At 40.8% G+C, this 12,519-nt stretch overlaps 1 protein-coding gene across 1 annotated transcript; it reads left to right on the top strand.

The window, feature by feature from the left end:
• Positions 1 to 248: 248 nt before the first annotated feature.
• Positions 249 to 10,598, top strand: lss (lanosterol synthase (2,3-oxidosqualene-lanosterol cyclase); the record flags this gene model as incomplete). The annotated part of the gene is made up of 22 exons (XM_079231047.1): positions 249 to 262; positions 1,255 to 1,423; positions 1,756 to 1,894; positions 2,691 to 2,799; positions 3,131 to 3,252; positions 3,394 to 3,490; positions 4,008 to 4,143; positions 4,725 to 4,833; positions 5,168 to 5,286; positions 5,388 to 5,485; positions 5,660 to 5,687; positions 6,052 to 6,108; positions 6,452 to 6,523; positions 7,064 to 7,114; positions 7,323 to 7,472; positions 7,877 to 7,973; positions 8,659 to 8,764; positions 8,975 to 9,040; positions 9,123 to 9,203; positions 9,780 to 9,950; positions 10,245 to 10,323; positions 10,461 to 10,598. 22 exons carry the CDS (start codon positions 249 to 251, stop codon positions 10,596 to 10,598), a joined length of 2,208 nt encoding a protein of 735 aa, XP_079087173.1.
• Positions 10,599 to 12,519: the final 1,921 nt, after the last annotated feature.

Here is a 12,519-nt window from a genome sequence, read left to right as displayed (position 1 = left end):
ACCGCCCAACGGGTTTGTGATTGGACAGCCGAGTCTCTGCTCATGTAGTTGCATGAATAAAACTCCTCGGACGGCACCGCGAGTTCTGCTGGGAAATGAAGTGTGAACTGTGCTGAAAGTAACACATACTCTATGAAAAGCACTACAATTCCCAAGAAAAGAGCCGAAGGGGCGGAGCTTTCAGAGCAGCAGAGAAACTCGTTTCCATAATTCAGCGGAGGATTCAAGTCTGTCTGTCAAACGCAAATATGACTGAGGGAACGTAAGTTTGTGTTTTAATTTCATGGATAATGTCAACAACTACTTGGTTTCAGTGTTTATCACCAGAAATAATGACGGTGGGAGGTCTTCTAATCACGTTTATTTGTACACAAGCTATTTAAACTAACGTAAACTGTAACTAACTAGTCGCAACAGTTGTGTCGAATATTGTATCGCTGTGATTTTGACATTTTAGGGAGTTTGAACATTGTGTCAGGTGGGAAACAAATGTCTATCAAAATGGACCCCTACAAAGTTAGTTTAATGTGCTTAAAGAAATACAACTGTTCAGTTAGTTCGGCCATGGTACCAAGGAGCAGACTCGACCTTTCAGGTGGGAAAGCTTTGTTGGACAACTTGCAACAAAATGGTTTTATTTGATGCTATTACGTCACTCTGTCGTGTAGAAAATGCCACCAGAGTGGACAAACACTCGTACAAATGTGTTTTTCTCAGCCAGTAGTAAAATATAATAAACGCTATGGTGGAAAGTAGTATCATTTAACTTTATTTCTCTTCAGTCTATTTCAAAGGGAAATATTGTTATTAAAAAATAGGTCTGTTACTTTGGCAATTCAACACACAAACCCCTGTTATATGATAAAGTATAATATTAATTGTTATAGTTGAAGCAGCCCAACCAGGTCCAACATTATAGCTGCTTACTTGGTCATGCATCTGTTATTATAAGTAAATGTAAGTAAACAGTAATAAAAACGGTAAAGAAGTATATTAAATGTACATACTGAATACAAAAATAAAATCTAGTACTAGGTTTGACTATTAAAATGGTCCTACTTCCAATAATGCAGACAAACAGACAAAAAATAAAATTACCTTATCAACTGAATTACTGGTTTCACTCTTCACCAGCTGAGTAAGTATTTATTTTTGGTGAGACTTTATAGTAGCTTGCATATATTACAAAATATACAATAATCCAGTACTAAATAGTCAAAATGTGTAACATTAAAATACTTGCTGTTCTCATAGGCACCTGCGGAGGCGAGGGGGGCCGTACAAGACCGAGGCCGCCACAGACCTGAGCCGCTGGAGGCTGAGTAACGTGGAGGGCAGGCAGACCTGGAGCTATGTGGAAGACCAGGAGCCGCCTGGCCGAGAGCAGACCATGCTGGAAGCCCATTCACTCGGCTTGGACACGGTAGGCTCTGAATCCTTTTATTGTTTTAAATAAATGCTTGGTGATGATTATTGCTTATTCCCCACATTTTACGTTGCACTGATTCCAGTGGACTCTGTGCATCAACTGAACAACAGTATAAAACAGACACAATAAACCATGGTAGTACAGTGAGAATAACATGCGTGAATGATTTCAGATATAGAACTAGAGATGTCCTACATTATCATGTTAGGAAATAACAGACTTCTAATGTACACCTATAGATATAAACGTACAGCTGTTTCTGTTAATGGTAATCAATTGTATGACATGTATCTGGTGTTCATTTCTAGCCGCCATTCTCTCCACAGAGTATGTTTGTGTCTGGCTCCGAAGCGGCCCACACGGCTGTAGAAGCAGCTCTGAAAGGCATGCACTTCTACAGCCAGCTCCAGGCCGAGGACGGTCACTGGGCCGGGGACTACGGCGGACCTCTCTTCCTGCTCCCAGGTAGACAAATCCTCCTCCTCTATTTTCTTATATTTGACTTGAATCTGCAGCAGCTATTTTTTTTTGTCCTTTAGAATAAGGATACATTTGATTTAAATGCATTTTTAACCCTTACATATCACATCCACAGTTATGTTGTGCACCTACTCAACAAGATATCCTAAACATTTTTACAAAACAATCTGCCTTTGTATCAGCATCTTTTCTTTTAGTTAGGATAAGATACTTTTATTTGTGGAAAAAAACTTCAGAAAGTGTTTGTTGTTGTAATACTCATTTCATCCACAAGAGGCATAAGTGCACCACTACCCCATGTTCCAAATAGGATAAAAAAGCATCCATGTTTCCCCTAACGGCAGATTAGTGCTGACCTAAATGCATTTCTAGCTATAAGAAATATACATGACAGTGATGTTACATTACTACCAGCACACCAGATGTACCTTCTGTTTATAGTGCATGAGGAAAACATGAATCATTTTACTCCTGTGTAGAACATGCGGTAGTGGTGCATTTCAGCCTATTGTGGCCAAAATATGTATTACAACAACAAGCACTTAAATAAAATAATTCTTCTACACAACTTTTTTTCAAAAAAGTCATTAACTCAGGAGAGAAAACAGTTGAGATCAGACTTAGAAAAGGGATCGCCAGAATGTTTTTGTTCTCGTTTGCCTCTCAGGGCGTCCTCACATGACAGATGATGATGAAAATATTCAGGATTTCATGACATGTTTTTTTGCATGCGTCTGCATGTGTGTCTGCCACTGTATTTGCATCCATTTGTGTGTTTCAGGTCTCCTGATCACATGCCATGTGGCTAAGATCCCCCTGGCCGAAGCCTGGAAGAAAGAGATGGTGAGGTACCTGCGCTCCGTGCAGCTGCCAGATGGAGGCTGGGGTCTGTAAGTCCACTGAACACGTGATTTGTCTTATAAGGTCCACACAGGTCACATCACTAATGTGCTTCTGCTAGAAGATGATTTCCTGTCATGGAACAGGCAAAGGGTTACGCTTTGCTGAGTATCGTTTCAGCAAAGGTGACCTCCAAAATCAAATGTGTCATCTTATTCCAAAATTACAGGGTCAGTGTTTATAGAGAAATGTAACATTATGATACAAGCATCTATAGATATGTGTTATTGAACCGGTACAGGAAGACTAGTGTCGTCATTACGAGAAGTGTCTGTCTAAATGCTTTTGGCAGCATCGTTGATGTCTGTTGTGTTTCTTCAGACATGTTGAAGACAAGTCGACCGTCTTCGGCACGGCGCTGAGTTACATTTCATTACGGATCCTGGGATTAGAGCCTGATGATCCAGATATGGTTCGAGCCAGGAACAACTTGCACAGCAAAGGTGGGAACAAATAGGTAGAAATGGTCCCTAAAATGCAACGTCAGTTGTTGTTGTTCCATTGTTTTGTTATTATATGCCACACACATACATAATTACAGTTAGCACAAATTACTGATAATCTGTCTTTACTGTTTTGTACAGGAGGCGCTGTGGGGATTCCCTCATGGGGAAAATTCTGGTTGGCCATCTTAAATGTCTACAGTTGGGAGGGAATGAACACACTGCTACCAGAGATGTGGTGAGTTGTAACATCCCATCATGTCCTCTTCTATCCATCAGTCCTGCTTTAAGGACACTGAACAACTTCAGGATTTCAGCTGAGGTAGGTGGAGATACAATTATGTTGCTGCAGTGCAAAAAAAGTCTTCTGTCATTGTGACTTTAAGTTATCATGTAGTTATCTTATCGTTTTTCTGTCAATAAAATGTCTTTCGGGTTTGTTTGCTCAGCTATGGAGGCTCATGCTAACTAAGAACTTTAACTGCATGCACCACTGAGCAACCTTTATAGAAATATTTGGGGCGCTGCCTCCAACACTGTATCCAGTTCTCTTTTTACATCTATTATATAAAGTCAAGATATCAGGAGTGACACAAAATAACACCAAAAAAACACTCGTGAAATATTAAATATGTGTTTCGACATGTTTACAACTTACAATACACATTTTTTTAAATGAAAAACATAAAAATGTCTTCCTTGAAAGTTGAGTTTAATTCAGGGATAATGCATACAACAAATTGTATCTGTTCCAGGCTGTTTCCCACTTGGATGCCAGCCCACCCCTCTACCCTGTGGTGTCACTGCCGCCAGGTTTACCTCCCCATGAGCTACTGTTACGCCGTCAGACTGGCCGCAGAGGAAGACTCGCTGGTCCTCAGCCTCAGACAGGTGCTGAAACCATCTCATCCCACAAGGGCGCGTCAGAGGAGAGGCTTTGGTCTGCTTTGCATTCCTGGCTGTATTTAATTGTTTGCTCCCAAAGCTAAATGTAGCTAATATGTTCTGATAGAATTAGGTGAGAATCTAGCCCAATACCCAAAGATGTTTGATTTACAATTTAGACAAACCAGCATATGTTTAACATGTTTGCTCTATAAGTGACTTTAATATTTAATCAATTAGCAAAGTGGTTGCAAAGTAACTTCCTGGTGATTAAGTTATTCATTAATAAAATTGTCAACTAATTGTATCAGCATTATTATCATTATGTGTAGGAGGACAAGTGGTAGAATTATACTAATTATACACCTTTAAACTACAGAGGAAGCAACCCAATGCAGTTTCTCTTTTATTTTGACAGTCTTGCACTGACATTGGATTTTCTTTGGATAGAAGATAAACACACACACACACACACACACACACACACACACACACACACACACACACACACACACACACACACACACACACACACACACACACACACCACGTGTAAACCAAATGTTGTCTTGCTCTTTGTTTCCTAGGAGCTGTATGTCCAGGACTATGCCACCATTAACTGGCCCGCTCAGAGGAACAATGTGGCAGCCGGTGACATGTACACACCTCACAGCACACTGCTCACCGTCGCCTACAGTAAGTATGCTCAACACATGGCACCATGACGATGAATCCCCTCCTACAGAAACATGTTGCTGTAAAACAGGCAGCGCGTTTGACCAATCACAAAAAAAAGTCTTGGTGCAATTACATCAACGTTGGAGATGAGATTCAATACTTGTGACCATGAAGGCGATAAGGCACAAATGTCTTGCACATGGCAAAGCACTCGAGACATAAAACAGAGGAAAAACAGGAGGCGTAGCCCTGGCAACCGGAGGATTTTGGCAATGATAAAGAAAGAAGTACTTTTCATTGGAATTTCCCTAAACTCCCCTAACCTTGCGACTCTGTTCCCGCCGCCCTGCAGTGGTGTTGAATGTGTACGAAGCCCACCACAGCGCCACACTGAGAGGAAAGGCTGTCAAAGAACTGTATGAACACATCCAGGCTGACGATCGCTTCACTAAATGCATCAGCATTGGACCGGTACTGTATATGCAGATACAAAAAATACACATATCGAAAACAAAGAACACAGATTAAATAAATGGAGGGTTAGAACATGAAGTATTGGCCTTTCTCCTCAGATCTCAAAGACTATCAACATGCTGGTTCGCTGGTATGTGGATGGTCCCTCCTCTCCAGTCTTTCAGGAGCATGTGTCCAGGATCCCAGACTACCTCTGGTCAGTCAGACGCTTTCTAACAACTTGTTAACAAAACAAACTTCTGTTCCATCACTGATCAGAATAAGGTGTTATATTCCATGTATTTCGATATATAATGTGTGAACTTTGAACATTCGGATGCAATAGAACCTGAACCAAAGAAAGACTAACAGTAAGTTCTCTGTGTTCCAGGTTGGGATTAGATGGCATGAAAATGCAGGTGAGAATTTGTTCTCCGCCCCTTTTGTATGTTGGGTGTGACGGTGCACAGATGCAGATGTAGTCGTGGTTTTCATGCTGCATCACTATAGTTTATAAGGGTTTCTCACCCTAAAGGTTCACTTTTTAGAAGCGACCAAGGAGCTGAGATATCCAAAAGGAAACGCTGCTTTTTGCAATGAAATGAACTGGTTATGGTGCAGATAAGTGGTGAAAAAAGGATGAACAGAGACTTAAAACCGCCTTTAAAAGTAGTTTAAATTTTCACCTTCCAATTACATTGTTTTAGCCTATTTGCTGGTTCCACACTTTGTATTTTGTCCTGCTGTGAGATTATTTAACTAACTTGTTTTTCTTGTGCACAGGGGACCAATGGGTCTCAGCTCTGGGACACTTGTTTTGCTGTACAGGCTTTCCTTGAGGTAACGCAAACATCATGTTTTCAGTTTTATCAATGCAAGCGAGCAAGCAGGCATATATAAAACAAATCTATCTAAGAACAGGTGTATTGTGATAACAAATGTTCTTTCTTGTTAGGTCTCTGGGTGATGCATGTTGTATTAGCTTTATGTTTATGTTACCAAACACAGCCCTCAAATCTGATATTACTAAGATGTAAATGTCCCCATTGTCACTATATGCTCTTAGAGTCATTGGTCACTTTGAGAAAAGCAGTTTGAGCACTGAGGTCGGCCTAAAATCCTGGTTGAGACGTATCACATAGCGGTAACTGATTACAATGAGTTGTTTGTTGGGGTCTTTCAGGCAGGAGCCCAAGATAACCCCAGACTAGCCGAGTGCCTCCGAGATGCCCATCAGTTCCTCACCATCACACAGGTACCAACATCTCAATTACACGGTCTTCAGTATCGAGCAGGAATAAAACGTACATCTGAATATTTTACCTGTATGATCATAGATATTTTACTCTTACCTTTGTGGAATATAAAGAAACTAGATGGCACTCTGATTGCAGTGCTCAAAGTATATGAATAAATATGAAAACATTTGAAAACGAAAGTTATGAAGGTAACTACGGTTCTATGAATCCTTACTGTAAGTAACAACTTACAGTAAGGATGAAATAGAACATCAATAGCAATGTCTCTTTCCAGAGATCACGACCCGGTTACTCAAGATAATCCACGGGCCAGAAGGAAGTATGCATCCACTCATAGAGGAGGAGCTGGTAGCTAAACAACACTGTTAGCTCACCTGGAACCACTGAGCTATATATATAGTCTTCTCGTCATGAGTAGATGCACTCTTCCTTCCGCGCAGTGATTAATTTGCCAAAAACATCCAGGTGTGCGAACGATCAAGACCGGGAAATATGAACTGCTTTCTTATGCCTGACTAGTTTTCCCACTTTAACAGATACCTGAAAATCCTCCTGAGTACCAGAAGTACTACAGGCAGATGAACAAGGTAAAACTAATACCACACAAGAATCCTCTTTTTAACACTCTTCACATTATTGGGGAAAAAGAAAATACTCAAATGCCTTTGACATGGAAGGCAAAAATGACCTCGGAAAAAACTTCTTTTCTTCGCCTGTTGCCATGTGTGTTTGCGCATGCAGTTTCTATTTGTATTATTTTTTTTATTTTTAAACCCCTGCATTTCTTTTTGTCAGGGAGGCTTCCCCTTCAGCACCCGTGACTGTGGGTGGATCGTGGCTGACTGCACAGCAGAGGGCCTGAAGTCCGTGATGCTGCTGCAGGAGCTTTGTCCCTCAATCGGCCAGCCTGTCCCCTCAGAGCGCCTGTATGATGCCGTCAATGTGGTGGGTCTGCAGTGAATACTGGAGGAGAAGTTTACCTTTTATGAAGATTCATGCTCTCATGAGTTTAGGTCTTTTTGGTAGTGTAAGCACAGAAATGTGCCAATGCATATTTGGATGAAACTGGGTTAAATTAATAGTTCCATATTTGGAAAGAATGCATATGCGCTTTCTGAAGAAGTAAGTAAGTTGAGCACAAAGACTGGAAACCGAGCTAATCATCCAGCCTGACTGTCCAAAAGTAACAAAGTCCACATACCAGCACCTTTAATGCTCATTCAGTAATATGTCATATCACGTTTGTTTACTATCAGACTGCAATCCAAACAGTCCACAGTCCTTCTTGTACACATGTGAAGTCTTTCATTATCCAAGCTCCTTCACCAAATGTCATTCTTCTCTTGTAGTTGCTGAGCATGAGAAATTCTGACTGTGGATTTGCTACATATGAAACTAAGAGAGGAGGGAGACTCCTGGAGCTGCTCAACCCGTCTGAGGTGTTTGGTAGGTTTGTTACTGTCAGTATGCATTGCTCTTCAATACTGTATGTGATTATACAACATTGTGGAGATAGAGATATAATTTGATTAATTACCATCATTAGATATAATGATGAGTATCAAAAAGGCATGACATAAAGGTCACTGAATGGATTTCTGAGAATCCCAGAAAAGTTTATGCGATATTTACAACATAATTGATGATGAATTTCCCCATTTTTATTTATATATATATATATATATATATATATATATATATATATATATATATATATATATATATATTATTGGAGGGGAGGGGTGGTCCTTATCCAATACGGGGGTCCAAGAACAGAGGATGTCAGATTGTATATTATATTATATTCAGATTCTGAAGCTCTCTGAGGAAAATGTGTGATATTGGGCTATACAATTTAATTGAATCAAATTGCTCCCGCTACCTGTGTTATGCAGACGTGAAAAGAGAAACTAAGAAATAGACAAATATAAACTTGACATTTCGGTTTCCTTTCGCAGCATTCAAAGGCTGGAAAACTTTTTCCATTACGCTCTGAATATGTTGCAATATCAAAAGGTCAAAATCATTGCCATGTTTCCATATTTAAAAAGAGGATGCAGTATGTGTTGTGAAATGTGATGTTTATTAGTAACCCGCTCTCTCACTCACTCACTCACTCACTCACACACAGGTGACATCATGATAGATTATACCTATGTGGAATGTACCTCAGCAGTGATGCAGGCTCTGAAACACTTCCAGAAGGCAGACCCTGAACACCGTGCTGAGGAGATAAGGTATTCTACACACATACAGTTTATTAGTTTGAAGTACTGAATGGCACAGAAACGCCTGACTAATCTGGTGGAATGAATGAAAATTACATAAACCTCAATAAAATAACTTAAAACTCAGCATTAAAACCTAAATCATTTCTCAGTTCTCTGAGTTTTAAAAACAACGAGTCAGAGGTTTTCTGTTTATGCGTTTGTTCATTTCTTTTTCAGGTCCACTCTAAGAGAAGGACTGGAGTACTGCAGGAAGGTGCAGAGGCCTGACGGATCCTGGGAAGGGTGAGACCGCACTATTTCACAACCTGATATCCTACCTAGTGGACAGGTCGTGATTCATATAAAATAATGCTCTTGTGCTCAGGTCTTGGGGCGTGTGCTTCACGTATGGAATATGGTTCGGCCTTGAAGCCTTCGCTTGTATGGGTCACGTGTACAAGGATGGGTAAGTGTTCCAAACTGAACCATGAACATCGTTTTTGACCCACAGCAACAGTGTGCAGCTCAAAGGGGAACGCCACCTAAATGAACAATTCCAATATGTTATTGAGCTATAATATGAGCTACTCTCTCTTACAGCCAGAAACCAGAGTCTTACACTTGTGATGTCATCAAGTATTAAGTCTGAAGCTGCTCCATAGACAATGAATGGAAGACTATTCTGTGGAGCCCCAGAATATTGTTATACCCAAATGAGCTTTATGCTATTGGAGTGTTCCAGTTGTGAAACAGAAGAAGTAGCGTTACTTATATACTCTCAATGTCATCAATATCTTTCCCAATTCATTGTCTATGGAGCAGTTCGACGCTTTATACGTTATGACATCACAAATTAGAGTTTTAACTCTTTTGGAGACCGTTGTTCATCTTTACTCATATTTTAGGACTTTCTCAGACCACAGGAATAACATAATGTATGAATTCTGTAAATGGACCTGGTTCCCCTTTAACCTGCAGAGCCACACAGGACATCCATGAACTCCATACTTTAATACACGGCTGTGCCTCTGTTTGTTTCCAGGGATGCGTGCGTTGAGGTGCAGAGAGCCTGCCAGTTCCTGCTGGACCGGCAGATGCCGGACGGAGGCTGGGGGGAGGACTTTGAGTCTTGCGAGCAGCGGCGCTACGTCCAGAGCAGCAGCGCTCAGATCCACAACACCTGCTGGGCTTTGTTAGGCCTCATGGCTGTCAGGTAAAGCAGGGCTCAACTCGGAGGCTTGGTGTTTACGCTGGATCACAATGAGACTGGGTATAATGGGATCGGGTTTGGCAAATTAGCATTGGCTTTGTGTTGATCCAGGCCAGAGTAAAGCTCTACTGTTGATATTAGTTGCGTGTCGTGTATTTATATTATTTATGTATTTGCCTTTGCCAGTTTATTCACCTGGCTACGGAAGAAACTTGTTGACCGTAAATTGGATCGAATTGAACTGAACTGAATCCAAACCAAATTCATGAAATTGAAACCTCTTGTGTGTGTAACCAGGCATCCTGACAGGCGGGCTATAGAGAGAGGAGTGAAGCTGCTGATTGACAACCAGCTGCCCAACGGAGACTGGCCACAGGTGAGTCCATCAATCTCATTAATTACATGTCCTATTCTCAAATTAATCTTAGCTTACGCCACAGATATAACTAATAAGAAATGAATCCAGTGATGATTTAAAATACAATGTGAGCTTTGATCTGTCATTCCCTCCAGGAGAATATTGCGGGTGTGTTCAACAAGAGCTGTGCGATCAGCTACACCTCCTACAGAAATGTCTTCACAGTCTGGACGCTTGGTCGCTTCTCAACTCTTTACCCCGGCAGTCCATTGGCTGGGAAGGTCAAGCTGTGAAGACGTGTAAAGGATTCATCGGACGATGTGCTAGCATGAGAAAACAGCCACGTTCAGTTCATCTTTGGGACGTGCATCTTTTTTGTGGGTGACACATAAACTGTCCTATGAGAGTAATGAACGTTGAAATGCAGTCAGCCTACGTCAATCGTTTGGATTTGTTAACACTTCAGCTGCGTCTTCAGACTTGAATCCATCAGATAAAGACCTGCCCTTCATTCTTTGAATTACTTTCTATGTTGACGTTCCAGGACGGCTCATCCATCAGAGCTACTCCCTCAAAGCATTTCACAATAACATGCTGCTGTCCAAGGCACCCAGTTCATGTGCTCTGGTTTACCAAGTTTGTTAAATGAATGATTGCTTCTGTCCATCCGGGGAGAGGAATCCTCCTCTGTTGCTCTCCCTAAGGTTTCTTCCCTTTTTATCCCTGTGAAATGGTTTTTACTATCTTTATTTGGGGGACTTTTTCCTGATCCGGTGTGAGGTCCCGGACAGGGATGTTATGTGTACAGATTGTAAAGCCCTCCGAGGCAAATTTGTATTTGTGATGTTGGGCTATATAAAATATTGAATTAAAACATTCATGTTACCTTATATCCCTGCCATTTGCAATTAGGATCAATTATGTTTCTATGGTATTATCTTGTGCTTGGCTTTGTACCTATATTGCTTCACATTGGTTTGTGCTCAGCTAAGTATCAAACTCAGAGCACGTACTGTTTGGAAATGTCCTGTTAAAAATTGTAAATAAACTCACAATAAATGTTCCTGATCAATCCTGAATTGTTGTATTGATAAGACAATAGTTTTTGTGCAAAACTCAAAATGCAGCCACACAAACGAGGCCTTCGCAGAGGAGACCATGTTGACTTCTTTTGAACATCCAATATATGAACTTCTGTGTCCCATGATGTGTGGACCGTAATGCAGAAGGAGGAAGTTGTCCGAGCAGCCTTGCACCACCTCCTGCTGCATTGCTATTTGTTCTCCTATTGTCGAGGGAACAGTCCAGCAGATGGGAGAGTGGAAGTAGCAGCGGGGTTTCAAAACGTGTAACCTTTCATTCTCACTGCCAGCACTCAGTCACAGTGTCTGCTTCCTTGGTCATTCATTATACCCTGATGTATTCAGTGGAGAACAAACTCGCTCCAGATCTTTGCCCTTTGACCCCTATCGCTATCGCCGGCACACCTGATTTTTTTAATTGTTTGAGAGTTAAAGGTGTGGTCGTGAGGAATATTTTAAGAGTTTGTTTATTTTCATCGCTGAGGTGACGGTTCCCTGCAGAGGCACAAGACAAGACTTGGTGACTGGTTGAGCCAGTATCTACTCTTTGGCAAGTCTTCAGCATGACCAGATGCTGATAAGAAAGAGAAAGATGTTTGGAAAGAGGAGGGTGCATGGATTGAATTCGATTTTAAGGTACAATCTACATGTATTCAAATATTCATGTCGATGTCAAAAAACAACAGTTCTTTGATTGTTTTTTGTACAATTCAGACTAAAATTCTACTCAACAAAAAAAACACATTAAACTTGAGACTTGACTCCCTAAAGACTTGACCTATGATTTGACCCCATCAAGCTAAACCTGATAATTGAGATGTGACTCCTAAAAGACTTGCCTTGAGACACTTGACATGTGAGACTTGGCTGCTTAAAGACTCAACTAAACCTGAGACTTTAATCCCTAAAGACTTGACTTAAGTCTGAAGGCTTAAGTCCTCAAAGGAATACTTAACCCACAGAATGTTAATTTATATATATCTATTACTCACCCTGGGTTACTTTGCCTGTCTCTTCATTGAAGGAAGAAAAGTCAGAATACTGACTTTAAACTAAAAATTCAGAATTGCCAGAATTGTGACTTAAATCTTACAATTCTGACTTTAAACTAAAATGTTTTACATGTGGCCCT

This window comes from Taurulus bubalis (assembly GCF_910589615.1).
Source record: "Taurulus bubalis genome assembly, chromosome: 15".
Classification (NCBI taxonomy): Eukaryota; Metazoa; Chordata; class Actinopteri; order Perciformes; family Cottidae; genus Taurulus; species Taurulus bubalis.
The sequence above is the reverse complement of the archived record's forward strand: the minus strand, read 5'-3'. Positions and strand labels throughout refer to the sequence as shown.